We start from the raw sequence: 23,659 nt of genomic DNA, 5'->3' as shown, positions 1-23,659 counted from the left end.
CTTAAGGTCGCAGTTCCATATTCAATAATACAAAGATTAATCATTTCATAACTTCGATTACTTTTTGCACATACTGTATATGATGTAAATGGCGGCGACGATCGTGTGTAGCGTTGAATACGATATGGTTTTTAGTCGCGGCCCATTGTTCGCTTGTTTTGTTTGTTTAATTTCGTTGCTTGCTGCAATAAATTTTACTTGTATTTATTTGCTTTAATATTAATTTCGCCTGACGTAAAGTGCTGGCTCTTTTGATCTTTTGTTTAGTTATGTAGCTATCTTATCCAGACTTTTATCATCACTTTGGCTTAATAAGTGCCTTAAATTTTCAATGAATTTATATTACCAGTGGTATCTATGTGCGTTAGAGTGGTGCGAAAATACACTGGAAAATCAACCTTTTGGCATTTTCTTGCGGCCACCCGCAGAATTATAGAAAATTGAAAATAATAAGACCCGTTATTTTTATTTATTTCGAAATAGGGACTTTGAAGTTTTCCATATTTTTTTATATGAGGAAAATAATTTTTCTCATAGAATAAAAATATTTATTTTCAGAAATCTTCCAACAAAAGCGGTATGATGTAAATTTAACTCTAAAATTTTACTAACTATTTTTTCATAATGTCCGTGATGTGGTTACGAACGCGTAAAATAACAAATTTTTGTAAATAACAGCGTGCGACAAAAACCACAAAATTTTAAAAGGCGCGAGAAAATCAATGATTTCACGAAGCTAGGGACAAAATATGTACACTAGACGACAATTGAAAGTGTACACCATGTTCTAATACAATATTCACAATTTTTTCATGAAAATTCTTTGCATTTATTATTTATGAAAATATACTTCATTCTATAATACAAACCATATAAATCAAAGTTTCACACTTTATATAAAGTTCACAAAAATTCAACAAATGTTCATAAAAATTTTAAACTTTTAATTCAGAATTTTTTGCAGTCTCAAAAAAATTTCAACGCGATTTTTTTCGTCGGTGGAAACATGCGCTTCATTAGGCTAAAATTAAATGGGTTACAAAACTGCATACAAACACAAGCATTTTCTCGGCGCGCTGAATGCGAAATCGAGCTCTGTTAGCCTCCATCACGTCAGCTTCGAGGTCATTTGCAGGTCAAATAGGGAAATTTATTCAATAAAAATAAAAATGAAATTTTGTTTTTGTTCTCACTGAATGCGAATAAGGAGTTCCCTTGATCCTTCAAGGTTATCTACAGGTCATGCCAAGGTTTATTCAATGCCAACCAGACGTGATGGAGTCTAACATAACTCGGATTCGCCTTTAGGCGTCGAATAAAGTAGTTTGGTTCAATATGCAGAAACTTGTTTTTGTAAATCTGTGCAACGAATGCAAAAAATTGTTCATGAAAATAATTGTGAATATTATAGTAGAACAAGGTGTATACTTTCATGTGTCGCCTAGCGTATAGTTGTAAAATTGCATTTTAAGTGTTTCTTTTTTAGTTTATAAAAAAATAATTTAAAAAATGCAGTGCAATGTAGAATAACAAATGAAAAATAAAAATCTTTAGAATAAAAAAAAAACACAAGGACGAAGGTAGATATTGAAAAAGCCCTTTTTTAAATTAAATTTATCCATATATTAGTCATTCGCATTTAATTTTTTTCAAAAATAAATGTGGGAGATTTTCAAGGATGTTCAAGGATAAAATTTTAAAAGGACATTTTCAACGCTTATTCGTCCATGTGTGTCGAAAAGAATTTTCCTTCTTGAATTGTACCATATTTTTATCCTACATTGCACTTTTTTAATTTATTGAATTAATCATCTGCTCGAAATTTCAAAGTGCTTAAAAAAAATTCTGATGTCAGAGAGAAAAACTAAAAACACAATTTTTTTACATTTCGCTCCTATTGGCGAATGTTTTGATTTTGTGGTTTGTAGAATTTACTGTCACACGGTCTAACAGATAAGATTATCGGCTAAGAAAAATTTGTTAGTAGCATTTTATATATGCATCATAGTTTTATTGGTTGAAGATTTCTGAAGGACAGTATTTTTATTTTAACGATTTTATAGCAATTTTACTGAATAAAAAAAAAATACTTTTCGCATGTAAAATATATAAAAAAAACTTCTAAGCCCTGGGCGGCACGGTAAAATGTTAACCGATTTCAAAACAAAAAACACGGGCCTCCACATTTTTGATATTCTTCAGTTCTGGAGGCGGCTGAAAAAAAGAAAATTGGTCCACCCTAATGTAAATACATACATATTGCTACTTTAGTATGGAAAGGGCGTATCACACATCGTTGCTGAAATGCAAAAAAGCCACAACCAACTAAAATTTTTGATTGCATAAAACTATGTGGGGACTTATAACTCGATGAAATGCATTATAATCAATCAAAAAGTGAATTTTAGTTAGTTAGGCTTTTTGTATTTCAGCGACGATATGAGTTACGCCCTTTACATACTATACTAATGATATACCATCCCGTTGCCACAATTTCTATACTGGATTCTCATTATGTATGTATGTATGTATGTATGTATGTACATATGCACATGTGTATGCATGTACATATATAAATCAAAAAAAGTGCAATGCTCTACATGGGAAAATGGGAATTTTGCACTTGCACAAGCGTGCGTTCCACTTAGTTTGCTCGTGATATTTTCTGCTTACGCTCGCGTAAATTTTCATTTAATGACGCGTGTGTAATATTTTTTTATATTTATTTTTATTTATTTTTATTTTTTTTTGTTTTATTGAATTACAAAACAAAATTTAATATTTGTTTACTGTCCGCGAAAGCTGCTAGGCAGCAGGCGACCACCACCAGTTCATCAAGCCCCGGCGTCGTCTCACGCGCTTCATTCAGCCCGCTAAGCGCACGCGATCACTACCAAAGTTGCTGATTCGGTTTCGATTTCACTACAATTTTTCTGTTTGACATAGCAGTTTTGTGTCGCCGGAGACATCACTGGGAAACAAATATAAAAAGTTTATAAATTACCATATTTAGATATACATAATGTTTGATACTTAATTTTTTACTACTTATTTACTCTTAACGAAACTTTTGACTCATCATCTGTTTTTCCTTTTCATTTTTTACTTGCAGGTAAGCATTGCTACTTAATTTTGGAATTATTGAATGTCATATTGTGTCGTAAAAGGTAAATATTGGAAACTAGTTAAACTTGAATTTGAAGCACATATTACTAAGTGAAATCCACATTAAAAACCTAATTGAATCCAAAAAGTTAATAAAAAATTATTGCCGTAATAGTACACACTGTTGAGAAATAAAATTTCCCTTAAGGCCGTTGTCACAGTGGAGTCTTAACTCTCATTCGGGGATAAATGTATTTTCTATACAAAAAGAAAAAGTTAACTGCTAAAAGCATTAGAGCACCATCATAATATATAGATACATATGACATATCCAAAACCATAAATACGTACGATTTATACCTACGTCCATGTCATAATATAGCCAGTACAGTGCGCCAATTGAGGCCTCCCGGTGATGTCTTCTCGAAAGACGAGAGCTTTGATTCTCGCTTGGCTATCACGGATTTGGTAAGCTTCCCGTTGGCAGCGACATTCTACCTCTAGCTGATCCCTTTCGCAGTGTTCGAGATGTCTGTGTACTTAAATGGATATGCCTTTTCATAATTGAGGTACTGTTTTGCCGCACAATTCAATCCTAGACTTTGTCTTAAATACTATAGTTCGCGGCATATTTGCTCTCCGGACATGTCTTTATGAAACATGGAGGCATGGTGTCACAGTTTCTACCCTACCAAATTCGTGTGCCCTCATGGGTAGCTATAATACACAAATTAAGTATGCTGCAAATTTTTTGTATCTGAATCGCATTTCTGTGCTTGCAGTTTTGTATGAGACCCAGCAACTAGATAGAGGAACAGTACATTCCTGGTGCATATCCATAAATCATAGCCCTCGTCCCGGTTACCAGGTTCGTCAACGTGAGGGTAGGCTTTTATGCGTGGTTTCTGCTTCTTTACATTGAATTTATATTTTACCTGGTGGCTTGTTAAAAGTCAGATGTCTGGTTTAGTAAGGCACTCGCAACTCATTTTGCCGTGATCTAACAGTACCTAGTAGGCCTGTTCTTGGACAGGAAGCTGTCATCGAAGCCAAACATTAAGAAAAAGGCAAGAAAAGCATCAGTTGTCTTATACTGCTGTAGGAGAGCTATCTATTGGCAAAAGATGGGGTCTCTCGCTCAAAGTAATTTATTGGCTCTATGAAACCACAACCTATTTTCTTTTAGGGGGCGCTTTTCGAATGGAATTCACCAGAGAAGGCTAAGCGACTAGAGCGGATAGGTGGCAGCTGAGCACAGCTTTGCCCTTCTGTGATTCACTCTTGGGCCATTGGGCGTTATGTTAGCTCAGCAGACGCTGGGGAGACTGCAAGATCCCTCTGGTCTGAAGGGGAATGGGGCTGCAATGTTTTTAGGTAAAGAAAAGGAAAAAAAATATATTAGAAATGTTACTTTTGTTTGTCGGTTTTGAAGGTCGGTTGTAAGGTCATCGAATACTGGTTTCAGTTAAAAAAAATATATATATATATATATATTTGAAGGTAAATTTAATGGTCAAGACAACTCTTGTTGCAAGTGTTCAGCTCGGCTGTGGGCGACGGTTTCCACAGGCCATTGTGAAATTGGTATTCACGCGGTAAGATTGGTATTCACCTACCTGATTCCTCCTGCTGAAGCAGCCGAAAGGATGATGAGTGGAAATTATTTCCTTTTAGACGACCCAGCCTTCGCGAGGCTAAGGTGGAAACATTTTGGATCACACTTTCTGACTTATCCTCAGGAGCGAGTATTGTCGTTATCGGCTCACGGCGTTTTGTCGACCAAGTAATGATCTCCGTTCAGATTTTATCGACAAATTAAAATATATTTACAAAAGCAAAAGGCGATAAACTGTATTTCGTTTGACGTCGATTGTTTACATAAAAGTTGCATGAATTTGATAAAAATCGCGAATGACGTTAATAAAAGTTCTTGGAAACTGCTGCGCCACGCTGTCAAGTAAATTACTGTGAAAAAATAAACAAGAGGAAAGCTGAGAATGTTCTAAAATTAAAAACCAAAAAAATTGTTTCTTGATGAACAACACACATGCAAACAACGCATGCGAGTATGAGTGTGTGTTGTTCGACTCCCACAAATTGTCGCGACAAGTAAATATGAATCTTTTACGTTCGCCACAGCCTGGCTAAAAATAAAATAAATTATCTTACATGTGTACAATTGTATTTATGTATACATATGTACATACGAACATATGTATTTGTACTTTGCAAATTTTTTGTTAAATTAATTTGCCATTGACATGCAATACAACAAATAGCGCTGCTAACGGGCGGCCAGGCAGGCCAAGTGGCAACTCGTTACATTGCAAATTATGTACACAGTGCAATACTAGAGTGCTCATCAAATACATACATCATACATGTCACTCTGCATTCGACATTATCTACCAAGAAATCATTGAAGCAGACGACGGATTTCCTTGCTCGCTGTGTTACGAGGTGGATTATGAGCAGTAAATTCAACTCTTGCCAAAGAATTGCCAATAAATATATGTATATACTACTTATCAGTATGGGCGGGTCAATTTCTATGGGCGATTTTTTCGAACAGAAGGATTCTTCGTGTAATTCTAAGAAAATTTGCCTCAGCAACCCTGGCTATATCTAAAATCAATTTAGAGTTTGCCAAATTGTGCAAATAGTTTTCTTAGTATTTTGCTGTAGTGTCGTAAAGAAGTGCTTAAATTTTGTATAAACAATTATAAAAGTGGTTTTTTGGTATGAAGAACCCATTTCTGCGCATATCTTTTTTTAAAACTTCCACCAGATGGCGCCAACAGTGAATATTTTGACATTTTCGTCGAAGCCAATTTCCGCAATTTGGTAACGTCCAAATTGACTCTAGACCGATAGTTTCTTCTGCAAATTTGCTTCGAATAACGCGTAGAATCCGCCTATGCTTTACGCGCATAGTAAAAAAAAAAGTTGACCCGCCCTAATGTATGTACTTAAATTCATATCAATACGTCAGCTAAGCTCGCTGTTTCTAAGTTTTTTCCACTACTAGTTCATAAGTACTAGTGGATAATAGTCCGATCTCAGTTTTTATCTGTCATATTCTGTCACCATTTAGTCCGAAATATTAAGTTGATGGCTATAGAGCTATTTTCCGATCTCTTCATCTCGCTGGGCCTTTTAGGCCCAATTGCCACACTTTTGATTGAGACAAAATCCTTTACTTGCTTTTATTGCAAAATTAAATTTGTATGGACAGTTAAATATCTTCGTTATGAATGAAAAATGGCCTTAATGCTTTTCTTTCCGAATTTTTTCCACGTACGAAATATTATTTTCAGTTTGAGTTCAAATATTCTTCAAAGTTTAAAGTTTTAAGGTCTTTTTATGATTGGCATCAAATGAATATACAATATTCATACATATGTATTTTTAATAAATAATTTTTTTTCTGATTTTTTTAGATTTTTTTTTTTAAAAAGACTACGTGCGATTACGTGCCGCACTGGGCCTTAAAAGTATTTTTTTTTATTTTTGAAGGTGCTTAGAAAGCAGTAAAAGTATCGACTTTTCATTGAAATTTTATTTATATTCTTATAATCCGAGTCTACAAATAGCGCACTTTCTTCAATAGGTGAACTAATTCTTATCAATTCAACTGAATTCAACTTTTCAAATAGGTGGCAACCCGCTTGAAACATATTTTCAACAGTAAGATTTCTTAAACCTCTTTAGTTTAATAGCCGCAGTGTAATATTTCATCTACTGTATCAATTTAATTGAATTCAAATTTTCAATCATGTGGCAACCCTCCTGGAAGGATTTTTGACAGTAAACTTTCTTCAACCTCTTTAGTTTAATACCCATATTCTATTATTTAATTTATTTTATCAATATAACTCAATCAAATTTTTCAAACATGTGGCAACCCTCCTCAAAAGTATTTTCAGCAGTAAAGTAAGTTTAGTTTCATATCCATATTGCAATATTTAATTTATCTTATGAATAAAATTAAATTCCAATTTTTAAACAGGTGGCAACCTTCCACAAAAACATTTCCAGCTGTAAGCCTTCTTAAATAACTTTCTTTTGACAGCCACATTGAAATATTTACTTTATCATATCAATTTACTTAAACTTCTATTTCTCTACAGGTGGCATCACTCTAATTTCTAGGAATGCATCGGTGAAAACTGCTTTCAATTCCATGCATTAGTTTTCGAGTTATAGGCGTACAAACATACAGACAGACAGACAAAAAATAAAAATAATTTTTATTTAATATCTATAATATACAGACATCTGCCCAACGCTCTCCACAAAAATATCTAAAAAATCAGTGGTAATTTTTAGCGATTTGAAACTTGCTTTTTATTAGACTAAAATTGAGTGGGCTACAAACCTGCATACCCGAAAATTTTCTAAAGATTCTGATAAAAAGTTTGAAATTTTTATGAACATTTCTTTAAGTTTGATTTTTTTTTTTGAAATCTCTGCAATCTTTGAAACTTTTATTTATGTGGTTTTTGTTATAAATTGAATTATATTTTAAATGAAAATTATTAAAAATAAATAAATAAACTTACCATTGCAAACAAAATCATTTTGAATTTCGGTGCTAATTCATCGACCGCAGCTGTATGTACCTCTGAGATCGTATGTACAATTTTTATTAACAGAATGCAATAAGGCAATAATAAAATAGGGGATTGAAAAATGTTCAACAACTTACGGAAACCGTTGTCTTTTTAAAAACCCGAATAACTCTGTAATTTTTTGTGAAAATTTTCATTTTTCAGATGTCTTTAAAATATACAGTGCCGGACAAAAGTATTGGCACAGAGAATTTTTCGCAATATATGCAAAGTTTTTTATTCTAATTTATTTTAAATTTTTTTTAATAAAAATATAGTTCGTACTTCACCAAAAAACATAAAAACAAAATCTCTAGACTTTGTGCAAAACTCAGAAAAATTCAATAAATTTGCATACTAATTTGCAACTTCTTATTCAGATTTGTAGTTTTATAGCCCAACTAATTTTAGTATAACAAAGTGCAAGTTTGAAGTATCTAAAAAATTGCGTTGATTTTTGGACATTTTTTTAGTAGAAGGTGTTGCTCATTTTCTCCATACAAAAAATAATTGTCGAACATACTTTGTACGGAAGAACCTGACTGAAAAAAAATTGCCAAAAATCAATGCGTTTTTTAGCACCTTCAAGCTTGCGCTTTGTTATACTAAAATTAGTTGAGCTATAAAACTGCATACTTAGAATTTTTCTAAAAAATCTTCATAGAAAGTTGCAAATAAGTATGCAAATTTATTGAATTTTCCTGAGTTTTGCACAAAATTTAGAGATTTAGTTCTTATGTGTTTTGGTGTAGGACGAACTATATATTTATAAAAAATTATCGAAAATAAATTAGAATAAAAAACTTTTCAGATATTGCGAAAAATTCTCTGTGCCAATACTTTTGTCCGGCACTGTATATTTTCTCTCACTATTTATAGCGACGAAACAGTAACCAATTCACATCCCACGCTTTTTGAGAAAAACAGTTTTCTATTATTTTTTTTTTGGCTTTTCAGCCAATTTTTATTTAAATTTCCTTTTTGAAAGATTAGACTTCTTTACAACATGTCTCAAAAGTAAATCTGTTACCAAAATATTTAACTTAGAGCAGGGGTACTTTTTTATGGAAGCAGCATTTTTTCTAGGATATTTACGTACATACATACATATATACTATATGCAACAACCTTTTTATTAATAGACCCTCACTGTAATGTCAAGTTGTCATCGTAAGTTTGATTAGTTCTGTTGGTGATTTGCCAGCTAAAGCCTGCAGATGACACGTTGTGTATCGTGCGGTGTACATATGTTTTATTGTTGCTGGTTATTGCAAGCTTCTGCTGTTTGACGTACATGCAAACAACTAGGAAATGCCTTAGGTGCTTTCGAGATACTCAAACTTTGGTTATATGATTATTTTGCTGTCATTATCATCTCATAAATTTTTCGTGGTGTCTATAAAGTCTTCGCTAAGAGAAGTTGGCATTGCTGGTTTCTAGCATGGGTGACTGGATACATTTATGTAGGAAGTGTATGTAAGATTAGGGCAGTGGTTATACTGAAAAAAAAAGTTCATTTATGTCAAATAAATATATTTCTCTCAACACAAGATTTGGTACATAACAGAAACCAAAACGAATGTGCTTACGAGTCACGAGTTACATTTTTCAACAAAAACGTGTTTTTGGTGGAAAATGCTGGCACACTCATCTTATGGCGTTTTCGTTTCTAAAAAAGTGTTGCCTTCTCATTGCCCTCTTCTTAGTATCTGTGCGTAGAAGTCAAATAGAAGGTAACCCTTTTCGGTAGAAACGACAACGAAAAGAACAAGATTCCATCGCGAAATTGTATTTAAATGACAACTTAAAAAAGACATACTAAAAAGTCTAAACAGCTAGCGCCCATATATCCGTAGCCGCGTATGTCGCGTATACGCCACGTAATACCATACACAGGCAGCTAACACGTTCACTCGCCCGCCTTAACTTAAAATTCATATTCAGGGTATTCATCTAAACGCGTAAATGCATCGTAACTGCTCGTAACCTCGTAAATAAACCGGTTTTCCATACAAAATTAAGTAAGTTTACGAGGTACGCGTTTAGATGAAAAAGTAATAACCATCGAATATTTTTCTACCGTATTCCTAATGCACAAATACATGCATTTTCATGTAATTTCTTCATATATATAACAATTTCAGAATGAATTTCGAGTGTGCCAATAAAAACTGTAAAATTGTAATTGTAATCATCGTAACTTTTTGAAGTAAAACTTCTTTAGCGGCGGTTGGTTGGTTGGGAGTAAATTGGCAAATGCAACGGAAATTGCACACGGAAGGGTGCAACGGAAATTGCTCACGGAAATGGTCGGAAGGGAAACAAGTGCTTCTTAAATGTATGCACATGGTATTCATTAAAAAAACCGTGCTAATAAAAGGTAAAAAATACAATAAAGACCAATACAAGAATGAAAGTAAAGTACATAGATAGATAAAAAAGGATACAGGCAAAAGTAAAAATAAGAACATAGATGCGTAAAGATAAAAGCGAAAATGAAGAGTAAGGTAAATTTAAACGCTTTACTTATATAAGGGCAAAGGTGAAGGGGAAGATTTAGATGAAGAAAATGATAGCATAATTGTAAAAACAAAGATAAACATAATGAAAAAGATGAGGATGAGGATACCGATCAAAGTAAAGATGAATATAGATGAAGAAAGATTAAAATAAAGGTAATTATAGAAAGAAGGACATAGATAGAGACACAGACTCAATCTGAAAACTATTTCCGTATTCGGAACTTATCGTTATAATAATCGATGTTTTTATCGGTTTTGTTATCGATATTTTTATCTATTTTGTTATCGAAATTTTTATAGATTTTGTTATTGATATTTTTATTGATGTTATCGATTTTATTATCGATAATTTCGGAACCTTTCGATATAATAAGCCATATTTGTATCGGGTTTCTTATCGATATTTTTTTATCGATTTTGTTACCGATATCTTTATCAATTTTGTTATCAATATTGTTATTGATTTTGCTTTCGATTTGGTTATCGATTTTGCCAACGATATTTTTGTCGATTTTGCTATTGAAACTTTTAACGGTTTTGTTATCGAATTTTGTTATTGATGGGTTTTATCGATGTTGTCGATATTTTTATCGATGTTGATATCGATATTCTTAATAGAATTAATAATAATAATAATAATAATAATAATAATAATAATAATAATAGATTGGCGCTTACACACATGTTAGTGTTTGGCCGAGCTTCTCCTCCGATTTGTGGCGTACGCCTTGATGTTGTCGCACAAAGTGGAGGGGCCTACAGTTTTACGCCGACTCCGAACGGTGATTGTATTTTTATCAGAAGCTGTTTTTCATGGAAGAAATACACTCGGAGGTTTGCCATTGCCCGCCGCTGTTAAGAAAAAACCTTTTTTTTATATATTTTTTGCGATGTTGCTTTGGCCAGGGTTTGAACCCAGGTGCTGCGGAGTGGAAGCGCGCACTGCTTACCACTACACCACAGCGGTTATAGATATTTGGCCAATATTTTTATCGATTTTGTTATCGACATTTTTTGTAGTTTTTTTTATCGATGTTTTCATCGATTTGGTGATCGATATTTTAATCGTTTTAACACTAAAATTGTTCAAATACTTGCTTTAATTTTTAACCAGCTTCATAAGAAGGAGAAGGTTATCAATTCGTCGGAATATTTGTATTTTTTGATTTTTTATTGTTTATGTATGTTACCGCATAACTTTGGACCACGGATTTCGATATTTTTTCTTTGCATCGGAAAGGTAGTGTCTCAGAGGTGGTCCCATACTAATCTGGTTTAGATCCGATCATTGGATCATGAATTATATATATATATTTTTTGTTTAGTCGTTTTTTTTTGCTAAAAATTACTTGCTTTTTAACCGACTTCACAAAAACGAGAATTCGTCGGAATATTTTTATTTTTTATTTTTTTATGTGTTACCGCATAACTTTGCACCACGTTAACCGATTTCTATAATTCTTTTCTTAAAGGAAAGGTGTTACCGTACTAATTTGGTTTAAATTCCATCATTGGATCATGAAGAAATTAACGATAATCTTAAATTTGTATATGAGAATTGAAGTCGGTTTTTTTTTGTGTTTAAAGTTACTTATTTATCGTACTTTTTTCTGGAACAACTCGCGGGAATTGCTCATTTGCATATACGAGAATATTTGCACATTGGTAGATACATATTGGCTCCATAAAATGCATCCCTAAATAAGAGCATACCATTATCTTTTTTAAGTAGTTTTTCTACCAACTCGATTATCAATTTAATTTATGTTTTCGAGTTAGGTTATAATGAGTGTTTGGGTCGGAATAGAAGGGAATTATACTGTGCACAACTTGACGGTTTGAATGAAGCAATCAAGGAAGACCGACCAAAATTGGCCAACTTAAAAACTGTTGTGTTCCATCATTACAATGCCAGGCCGTACACCTATTTGACGACGGGAAACAAATTGACGAAACTTGATTGGGAAGTTTTAATGCATCCACCGTATAGGCCGGACCTTGCACCATTTGACTTCGATTTGTGTTTGCCTCTGCAAAACTCTCTCGATGGTAAAAAATTTGCCTACCGAAGAACCCTGTAAATCACTTGGCCAAGTTTTTCGCCGATAAATCACAGAAGTTCTACACCGATGGAATTATAAAGCTACCCGAAAAATGGCAAAATATCAAAGATAGTATGGCCAATATGTGCACTACATTAAAATTTACTTTCAATACATTAAAATTATCCCAATTATTGGTTATCTACAGTTATTTCAACAATGAAATCGGCTTTTTGTACCGGTTAGCAATTTCAAAAATCCGAGATTTTAGTACCGATAACCAATTTTGAGAAAATTCCATTTTATAGTTATTTCAAAAATTTAATTGTTTTTTGTACCGATTAACAATTTCAGAAACCCGAGTTTTTAGTACCGGTTATCAATTTTGAGAAAATCCCAATTATTGGTTATCTACAGTTATTTCAAAAATGAAATCGGCTTTTCCGTAACGGTTATAAATTTCTTAAAATCCGAATTCTTAGTACCAATTTCATAAAAGGCGGAATGGTCCCACCGATTTTAGACCGTACAGGTTGATTTTTAAAAGTCGAAAGCAAACAAAGCGTCGAACTTTGCCTTGGTGCCTGGGAGTATATACGAAAGGAACTGTACAACCCTCGGCAGACGATGACATGCCTGCTCGCAAAACCATTTGCGGTTCGGAGGAGGGTTAAAATCTTAGGTCCATTTGTGTTACAACATAAAGACGCGCACCACAAATTTGAAGAGAAGCTTGGCAAAAAACTTAGCAAAAATGTGAGCGCCAAATGTTTACTTATTTATACATCAATAAGCAGAGGTTTCCAATAGTTGGTATTTTGCTAGCTGTCAATAGTCAACCTGCCCAGGCCCAGGCGCCAGCCTCAGTTTTCTTGATCTGCTCTTTCAACATAAATGAAACCTGTTACTTTCCACAACATGGAGTTCACTGTAAACTACTTAAGTTTCGAGGCTTCCTGTTCCGAATACTACAGGTACATACTTACCTACTGACTCTGTAAAAGTGTTGCCAGGTAGTGCATATCGGCATTTTCCGATATTTTACCGCTAAATATTCAGTTTTTCAACATTCAATGTCAAGCCATTGTAGCGCTTGAATGAGCTTTCAATTGTCATTCGCGTATGGTATTAAAAATTCACATTTTTATTTATTAGTTGCATGAACATTGAAACCATCCAATGGCCTTAGCATTTCCAATTGCAAAACGCTCACTGCTTACTTAATTCCCACCAACTTCCTGTGACAGCGCAGTGTCTCTGAGGCGCTGTACCTCGCCCGCTTATCTTGTTCCTGTCTTTCGAAAATTTCCACGCCGTCATTTGCGGTTTTGTAATCAATAAATTTCTTTTTTTTTTTGCTTATTTTCTTGCCTTGGAAAGTGAATTCTGCTTAAATTTTTTTTTATTAGCAACTACTGACGTACCTTACGATTTCCTAGAAATTGTCGTCGGCTACGATTACAATCGTAAGTTGTTTGTGGGTTTTCCTGTTGGTCGGCGGGTGTGTGTGTGTGTGTGTGTGTGTTTGTGAGAGAGTTGCAAGCGCTGAGCGACGCCAGTTATTCGTCAAGGACACTTTACACAAAATGCAACTGCAGTGACTTTTGCAAATCGCTTTGTCTAGTTATACATACTTTTCAGTGGTGCATTTCCCAATAATTCTTTTCTTTAAACTCTTAATATTTGTACAGTTCGATCCCATTACTATCCATTAGCCGTTGATGGGCATTGATGTCCGTCTGCTGGTTCAGTCGACTGCACCTTAACCTCCATTTCAAACCAATACTGCCTCGATTCCTGCCCATCAAAGTGTAAAAATTTTTATGTGGCCAGAAATTCATTTTTTAATTTGCTCACACACAAGTTAATTCTCGTATTTGATTTTTTTTTTCATTTGCTTTTTTCGTCCTTTGTCTGCTTGCATTTGCTTCATGTACTTGTTTTCGCTTTTGCCGCCTCGTCTCCGGCCCTCGCTGCTTGCTGTTTTAACTTATTTCTTTTTTGATTATTTTTTTTTTCACTTTGCAGTTCAAGTTCGAGTTGAATAAACCTCATCCACACTTTTTAGGTGCGCACACACACACACACTTAAGCATACATGCTCACTCGTAGGCTAGGACGGAAGCTTTCATATACTAGTATTGCCTGTGTTGGTATTTTGTAATTTTATGTAAATCAATTCGCGTATACTCTCACGCTCTTACTCTCTTGCATAGCAGGCGAGCCGAACAAATAAGTAATTGGTGGCGCACCAAGTCTACAATTCCATCGGGGTTGCCACATTAATGAACATAGAAAAATTTTTAAGTGAACCTTTTTATCTCCTGTTAGGTTGTCGGCTCGTAAAATTACATACTACATATCGTCACCTTAATTCACAAAGGCACAAAGGCCGACAGGAGAGGGATCTTTTTTTACTTAGAATTTTAATAGGGTTGCCACCTGTCTAAAATGCAATAAGATCCGCACCGTTCGTTGGATTACAAAATATGAGGTGTCAAATGAAAGGGATTGGCTTCTAGAAAAGCAGTCATATTTTTTTTAATAGGGTTGCCACCTGTTAATAAAATTACCATATTCAATCATAATAAGAGTAGGCATCAGTTCTGTACCGTCACTGTCAAACGAAAAGACTTAGCCTCTGGATGTGTAATAATGTATTATTTTTCTGAGTAGGGTTGCCACCTGTTTAAAAACTATGAGATCTTCACCGTTCGTTGGATAGAAAAATAAGATCCCAAATGAAAGTGTATGGCCTTCGCATGTACAAAAACTTTAGGTTTTTTGATTAGGGTTACCACCTATTTAAAATTAGTATATAGGAAAGGCGAGATATTTTAACCACAACAGATTTAGACAAGATTTTTTATTTATATAATAAATGAAGTACATGATGACATATGATTTCATTCTCCAAATACGTAAATGTACATATAAATGTATACATTCAGCGCGTGGCGAAGCCTCGCGCATCCTTGGCCGGCTAGCAATATATTAAAATTAACCTTCACTAAAAATTTGAAACTGTTATTACAAAAAACAATGGAGCCATGTCACTTTTTAAAACACCATATACGTGATTGATTTGATGTTTTTTGTTTCTCCTGTAAAATAAAAAATTTGTTGGTTAGGGCGTTTGTGAATTAAGGTGCTTGCAAGAATGACTCGAAGTTGAGATATGTAATATATGTACATATGTATATAGTGGCCAATGTGGCTCCCTTTTCTAAGGTGTATCTGAAAAAAAACCGCACAGGCTAATAAAGGTACCATGCTGTTCAGAAAAATGTTTTAATCAAAATAAGAAAATGCCCATCTATCAATTTGACAGGAAATGTTCTTAATTAACTAAAAGCTATCGACAATTCACTTCCCTGCTACTAGCATTGACGCATAAATGTGGAAAAATGCAATTTCAAAAATGAATTCGGTTTTGTGCCGGTTACCAATTTTGAAAACTCGGGTTTTTAGAACCAATTTTGAGAAAAGCGGGATGGTCACGCCTGTTTTGATTTTGGTTATTTCAAAAATTTAATCGTTTTTTATTTTGTACCGGTTAGATACCAATTTCGAAAATCCGAATACTTAGTACCGCACAGAGCATGGCGAGACGCCCTAATTAAAATGTTGCTGAAAACAAGACGCTCCATTACATAAGCCGGTTACCAATTTCGAAAAGCCGGTTACTATTTTTGAGAAAAGCGGAATGGTCACGCCCAATTTTTTTTTGTTTTTGATTATGGTTATTTCAAAAATTAAACCGGTCTTCTCGTGCCGGCTATCAATTCCGAAAAATAGGAATAATTAGTACCACACAGAACATGGTGAGATTAGCCATTATTTGTTAACAAAGTCACCAGAAAAAGTTACCAAATTCCACAAAAAATTGCCAAACTTATTAATGTGCAGAACTATATATATATATATATAGTATATCCGAATGGTAAGGTATAAAGGTAAAATCCCACACTAAGCTTTTCAGGCAATCAAAGCTTTTCATACTTTCAACTCGATATCCAGCTATAATTTTTTATAAGACGCGCAATTTTCCGTAGGAGTGATGTCATTTGACCACCGAGGTCATCTGGTTTGACACTGTTGGACGTTTTTATGAGGATACTCGAATGGCTGTATTTACGCGGTTAAACCTCAAACTCTGGAGCACTAGAAAATCAAAGAATTCTATTCATATGGGTGCCAGTACACTGGGATATTTGCTGGTTTACTCTACGCGGCAAACATGTTTCACCGAATCGAAAAAGTTACCAATTTTGGAAAAAAATTTGCCAAACCGGCAACTTTGAATGCTAGAACTGAATATTTCAACAACATGCAACTCTGCAACGTTTTGGAGACTTTTTCTATCCCCAACTCTCTCTCTCTCTTTTCTGCAATAATTAAAAAAATTCGTGCAACAAGAGCTCTACTTGATATTCTCTCGCTCTCGCATCACCCATTCAAACAATAAACGGGTGTGCCCACTTGCTTTTGGTATTGTTGTTGCCCTTTAACCGGTTAGCTACTGTCAAAATGCTTAAATAGCACATAAATACATACACTATCCTATGGCGGCACCACCACCCAACATCCGACGTGAGCACTCATGAGCAGTGTTGCCAGATATCTGATTTTCCGCCCAAAATTGGTCGGATCAATTAACTTATACGTGTAGCGCATTTTCGTCCATGCATAGTATGTTGGGCAAAAAAATTATCAAAAATCAACGCAAATTCTTAGCCACTTGAAACTAGCACTTTCTTAAGCTAGAAGTCAATGGTATATACAAATGTATACTTAGAATGTTTCTATAAATGCTTAATAAAAAGTTTGTTGTTGTAAAATTTTGTTGATTTTTACTAAATTTTATAAAAAAAAAGTAATAAACATTAAAGAAACAAAAGAAAAATGTTTCTATTATTTTTTGAATTTTTACAAATGAGATTCTTAGCCTTTGAAATATATTGTAAATTTTCAAATTACTTAAAAAAAAAAAGCTTGTATTCTTCATTTCGGCGGTTGTCATTTTTTGTGGGCGGAAACAAATTTTTCTATTGGCAACCCTGCTCATGAGTACACTTTTGCTCCGAGCTACTCAGTTGGCGCTCGCCTTCCTTACACTAATACATATGCACATTGCTATGTCGTTGCGCCAACATTGCGATAAGACATCGTCGCCATAATCGCTTTTGCTTTGTAGCCAAATTCTCACATACCAGCGCCTCAGCCACTAGCTTTTGCCAAATCGACAGGCAGGCAGCAAGCAAACGTGAACGTCACCGGTCGCATTAGTCGCCATCAAATGATGAAACTGTGCTCATCTCGCAGAAACTCCACTCTGTTGAATGTTGTGATCGACCAACGACTTAGAATTGACACCTGTCGATATCTAATGGAAATTCAATCGCGTCGTCTAGCGGGAGAATAGAAAAAGAAAATCTAAAAATAAAACGCGAAAGTTTCGCTAAAAAAGAAGTAAATAAAATTGTAAATTTAAAAAAAATCATCAACCTAAAACGCCAGCAACAAAGCGCCGCAACTGCGAAACGCCGGAAGTGAACAAAGCACTCAGCGCAGCGCATTTGGATTTAAAATAAGAGGCAACGGCTGAAAAATTCCAAGTGCCCGAAGAGCAACGAGAAAAAGGGTTGTGTTGCTTTAAAAAAAAAAAATTGAAATAACTGGCGAAAAAATCGCTTCCAAATTTGCGAAAAATTAAGTTAAAATATATTCTTTGTATGTATATGCGAGTGTCCATTGACGTCAGCATTCACCTCGCACGAAAAGTGTATAGATATTAGTAAAGCAAAAGAAAAATAAATTAAATAAGAAGTGCAACAAAAAGCTACATACAATACATACATACGTATTAGCAAAAAAAAATTGTGAAAAAGCGATAAATAAGTAAAAATTGGAACAAAACAAACAAAAATTATAAGTGAAGAGGTGTGGAGTGAAAAAATTTAAAAAAGTACGAGCTATTTTTAGTACAGGTTCTTTCGGTGGAAATCGCTATAGTAACACAGCTACATAGCAAGCTCAACGAGACATAGCAACAAGCATACAAAATTGTAAATTTTTGTGTATTTAAATGTGAATTTCCAAAAAGAAAAAACGTCACAAGAAAAACGCAATTATTCGAAACAAGGTTGCTAAACAAAAAACAACTAGAAAGTTTTAAAGGTAATTGCGGATAATTATACATAAAAATACATGTCAAGAAAATAAATAATTTACAAAAACGAAATGTAAAAAAAAAAAACAATAAAAAAATTAAACTAAGTTTGTTAGGAAAACAAAGCTTTTTTTTGTCGCTCATATTTATAAAATATTTAGATATGTCATCATCACCGAAAATGCACTTAATAATGCCGGATTTGCACTGGGCTTTAAAGGACAAAATACCTGAGTCATTGCATTATTGAAAATACGTATGCCTAATTTCCACTAGGCATGGAAATGGCAAAAAAACCTATGACATTTAAAAAATGGGAATGAACTTATACCGCGTTTCCACTAGGCATTGAAATGACAAAACACCCGAGTCATTGCATTATTGACAAAGATGTGTGCCATATAAAAAATGCCAAATGAAAACTAACTAATGGAAGCAGACCAGATGATTATTTTTGTGGACGAGGGTTTTAATGTCCATCATCATCATTAAAAATTTTGTAATTTAATGCCTAGTGGAAATTCAGCATTAATGACTTTTTATAAAAGCAATGGCGCAGGTATTTTTTTAAATGCCCAGTGAAAATCCGGCATTATTGTCTATTTTTATTATTATTTTTTCCTCTTTATTCCCTGGTGGAATTCCTGCATATATATTTTTTTTGTAATTTCAGTGGCAACGAAAATTTTCCATTATAGTTTTTTTAAACTAAATTGTTTTTTATTATTCGAAATTGGTTTTTAAAATTTTTGGTAATATGTTTATTTTTTTATTTAATCTGTTTTTAAATTTCGTAAAATATTTTTAAATGTATATTTTTCGATATTTTTTAAATTTTTTAATATTTTTTTTTATTATTATTATTTCCATATATTTTCTTATTATTATCTTTTTATTAAACTTATTTATAACTTGTCTAGTCTTTTTCATAAGCTTTGTAAGAAAAGTTATTTTTTCTCAAAAAAACGCTCTAAAAATGAAAACATTAATTATTTAAAAAAAAATTTTGTAAATATTCTTTCTATACGTAAAAGTTTTTTTTTTTACTTGGTTGCTACTAATTCAAAATATTTCTTGAGAGCTGAATGCTAATCTTCAATCTTAAAAATATGAAAAATTCATATAAAATGACGCTTAAGAAGTTAATAAAAAAAAATTGTCTAGCAAAATTTCTTAAAAATTTTGCAGCTCTCAAGAAAGAAAAGCTCTTGTATTTATTCTTCTAGCAAGAAATTTTCGATATGTTCGGGCCCAGCTCCAAGGCCATCTAGTGAAATACAGCGGTTAATTCACGTAGCCCAACGATGCTTTACGGCAAGTTTACCGAGACAACCGTCAACTGTGGTTGACATTTTTTGCAATTTTCTTCTGAAGCATTTCGCAAATATATGTCGGGCTAATCCAAAGTTTCAATGACGCTAGCGCCAGTTATAATTTTGGCGTAGGTATCACTGGCGCATTCCGAACAATGGACATTGATTTTATCACATATCTCTCAATTTCTCTCTCTATATCTCTCTCTACCTTGTGGTTTGTAAATTTCTCACGGCGCAAGAAAACTCTGACTTGATTACCCCTTGTATGTGAATTTGCCCACTAAAATTTCTATGAGAATTGATCCAAGTTCTTAGCATGGGACAATTATTGATAGAGACGGTAGGTATTGAATTTAAGATATTTCCGTCCTCCTGACGCTCGATAGGGCTACAGTCCTCATATTTTTGATGAAACAGAAAAAATGTGTATTGAAAAGTGCACTTTTTGACCGAAAAATTTCGGAATTGTTTGGAGTATCATTTACGTACGACTAGGTTGAAGAGCCTCCAAGGTTAACTTGACATGGACGTCACTACGTGTCCAGTATAATTGTTGAGCTTTTAAACCTCTTAGGATGAACAGAGATTACTAGTTTTTCAACAAACCTCTATGTTAGGAACAGGAGTCACGAAGGCGCTGTTCACGTTGGCTTAAGTGACCTTAACAGTTTGCATGCAATACTGACATACTATATGTGACTATATAGTCACAACCATTTATCTTTTGCAGCACAATTGTGTCAGACACCATGTCACATCACTTTGGCCTACCAAAAGTTAGGCATTACTTCTTCCCAACCCGCAATTTTAAACTAAAATACCTAACACGGATGCCTACTAAGTAGATGTGAGTGGAAAGCGTATAAAGTCAGAGAGGATGAGTGCATCCACTGCGATGGCTGGAGTCTGTGTTTATTCGTCTGCCTGATTTCTGCAGAGTTTTTCAAGCTGACCTGATGGCTATTTCTAAGGTTGCATCACTGGTACCTAGTGTGATATAATTTCTAGCATTGGAATACAAATTATCACTTACAGCCAGGTGGTTGCCAAATCCCTTAAAAAAAATGCTTTGTTTACTTCTAAAGTAGCCGAGAAATGTCGACTATCTCTCAGAGAGATGGCTAAAACATTTCGTACGCATGTAGTCTGAGTTGAAGGACATTGCTAGACGTAATATGATAATGTAGGGTTAAAATTTACAAATTCATTTCTTTAACTGACGAATTCGCCACTCTTTCTTCGAACACTTCGTCATCTTAAAAGCAACAGTTGTTATTGCGTTCGCGCTGTTTAATGTGACGATCAGTTGAACTACAAAGCAGGCTGTAGACTAGTGTAGAACTAGAGGCTTTCATTGCAGGTATTATATGTATGTACATTAGGGTGGTCCAAAATAAGTAGTTTTCTAGTTATATCTAAAAAATATGCCCCTATTGTTTTATTTTTAAATCAAAAAATATTTAGAGCTTGCTCAAAGCGCTCAAAGTTTTCCAGGTACAGTGAAAGCTCCCATAAGCTGACACCGATGGTCACTTAATTTTTGTCCGCTTATGGGAATTTTGGAAAAAATAATATTAAAATTCTATTTTAAAAAATTTTAATTGCGGTTGCCTAAATTGAGATAATATTTATCCTTCAATAGATAAAAACAGAATGAATGGAAAATAAATTCAAATTTATGGCGTTTTCTTTTCTATCGCCAATCTCATTCCCGCTTTGCTGAAGCAGCAAGAAAAGGGCAAAGAAAAGTAAAAAAAAAATTTAAAAAAAGAAAACATCTTTGAATATGGACGTATGTATTTACTTTGTACATTTACATGCGCAAGAGTCAACATCAGACTAAAAAAAACTACCGCTTATTAGAGCTTCGCGTCCGCTTACGGGAGATTTTTTTTGACCGACTTCCAAAAAAGGAGGAGGCAGGTTATCAGTTCGTCGGAATATTTTTAATTTTTTTTTTTATGTATGTTACCGCATACCTTTGGACCACGTCAACCGATTTCGATAATTCTTTTTGCATCGGAAAGGTAGTGTCCCATACTAATCTGGGTTAGATCCGATCAGTGGATCATGAAATATATATATATATAATTTTTTAAGTAGTTTTTTTTTGCTAAAAATTCCTTGTTTTCATAAATAGAGTGAGTGTCCGCATCCAATGTTCGTTCCCAAGAATGTGTTTGCTTATTAGAGCGACCGTCTATGTGAGCTTTCACTGTATCTTTAATGGGAAAAGAACAACTTTTCGTAGAAATGGTATAGAATTCTTGAAAATCAAAATTTTTCGCTCAGAAAAGTTTGGTCCTCTTCAGGAGATTTCCAATAACAACATCCAGTTGCTTATTTAAAAAATTTTGAATACTAAATATTTTTTATTTATCCCCCCATTGCTTTTTCTGGCATTCTTTAGGACGGTTTGGCGGACCTATAAAATATAGTTACTTTGAAAAATGGTTAAATAAATAATTAGATATTATTACTGGGAATCTCTGAAGAGAAGCAGAGTTTTCAGATCGAAAAATATTGGTTTTATAGAAATCTACGCCTTTTCTACGAAAAGTGGTTTTTCCCCATATAAAATAAAAGGGAAACTTTGACCGCTTTGAGCGACCTCTAAATATTTTTTTGACTCAAAAAAATATGAGCATATTTTTTCGGTATAGAATAATCCTAGGGGATAAGAGCCTACGTATTCCGACTTTACTTTTTCCACATACATTTTTGGACCACCCTAACCTATCTATCCAATGCGCAAAACAACACTAAGTACTTTCAGTTAAAGCTGATTAGCACTTTAATCTACAAGTCATGAATAATTTTGCTTGTACAGATGTCAGCGGCAGTTGGTTACTTCAAAATGCTAGACTTTTCAATTATCACTAAGATACCACTAATGCCGCATTTATACTGAGATTATTTGCTGTCGTACCTCTGAGTTAGTATAACTCTAAAAACCAAAAAACAAATAGAAATCTCTTTACTTTGCTTTGCTGTCCAGTGTGGCAGCTAGAAATTAGGACACCACTAATTAAAAATTTAGTTAGGTAAAAAAATTACAAAAAATACTCAAATAACATTTTTCCAGACGACAGCATGGAAAATTGGCTGAAAAAAGTACGTGGCGAACAATAACAATTCAATGAATACACTCAGAAAATTAGGTGCATACATTAGGATGCCGCACACAATAGAAGTTTTTGCTTTCCTTTTTGCTTGGCCTTTTTTATGCCTGCATCTAAAATTTGTTTTCACAAACGAGTATTTTCTGCCGCCATAAATCTTAAGTTTCTTTCAATTATACTAGCTCACCTGCGAGTGTATTTCTGATTTGAAAAAGCTTCTGATTTGATCATTTTCTGTTCGGAATTGTAGGTCCAACTATGTATTTGTGTTATAACATCAGGGCACAGACCACGAATTGGAGGAGAAGCTCGGCTAAGCACCCAGTAAAACTGTAATCGCCAAATTTTATTATTATTATTGGGGATAAGTTTTTCTTGAAAAAAAAAAACGTGCTTGAGTGTGTATGGGATGAGTTAATTAAGAGTAGATTTCACGTCGAATATAAGTAGAATATGAGTGGAGTGTGAATATGGGTTGAATACGAGTACAGTCTGAGTAGATTGCGAGTGGATTTTGATTAGAATACGAGTCGCATATGAGTACAATATAAGTGGAATAGGAGTAAAATATGAGTCAATTACGATTGGGTTATGAGTAGAATACGAGTGGATAATGAATCGATACGAGTAAAATAAGAGTAGAATATGAGTAAATTACAAGTGGGTTATGGAGTAGAATACGAGTGGATTATGAGTCGATACGAGTCAAATAAGAGTAGAATATTAATAGAGTGCGAGTGGATTTTAAATAGAATATGACTGCAATATAA

At 33.9% G+C, this 23,659-nt stretch overlaps 2 protein-coding genes across 6 annotated transcripts in view; both read left to right on the top strand.

Moving 5' to 3' along the window:
• Nucleotides 1–23,659, top strand: part of LOC118735715 (protein tyrosine phosphatase type IVA 1) — a 140,870-nt gene that overhangs the window by 77,701 nt on the left and 39,510 nt on the right. Inside the window, exon 1 of one of the 5 annotated variants that reach the window (XM_036465638.1) lies at nt 3,145–3,167. The exons of 3 other annotated variants lie outside the window; for them this stretch is intronic. The gene's annotated coding sequence lies outside the window, so the exon portion shown is untranslated. Of the gene's footprint in view, nt 1–3,144; nt 3,168–18,175; nt 18,460–23,659 lie in introns of those variants that run through there. One more of the 5 variants, XM_036465639.1, reaches the window with a different exon arrangement.
• Nucleotides 17,491–17,935, top strand: LOC118735719. Its single transcript, XM_036465646.1, has one exon. It carries the CDS (start codon nt 17,579–17,581, stop codon nt 17,702–17,704), a length of 126 nt encoding a protein of 41 aa, XP_036321539.1. The 5' UTR covers nt 17,491–17,578; the 3' UTR covers nt 17,705–17,935.

The sequence above is a fragment of the Rhagoletis pomonella genome, unplaced genomic scaffold (assembly GCF_013731165.1).
Source record: "Rhagoletis pomonella isolate Grant_MI unplaced genomic scaffold, Rhpom_1.0 Rhpom_scaffold_00003, whole genome shotgun sequence".
Lineage (NCBI taxonomy): Eukaryota > Metazoa > Arthropoda > Insecta > Diptera > Tephritidae > Rhagoletis > Rhagoletis pomonella.
The sequence above is the reverse complement of the archived record's forward strand: the minus strand, read 5'-3'. Positions and strand labels throughout refer to the sequence as shown.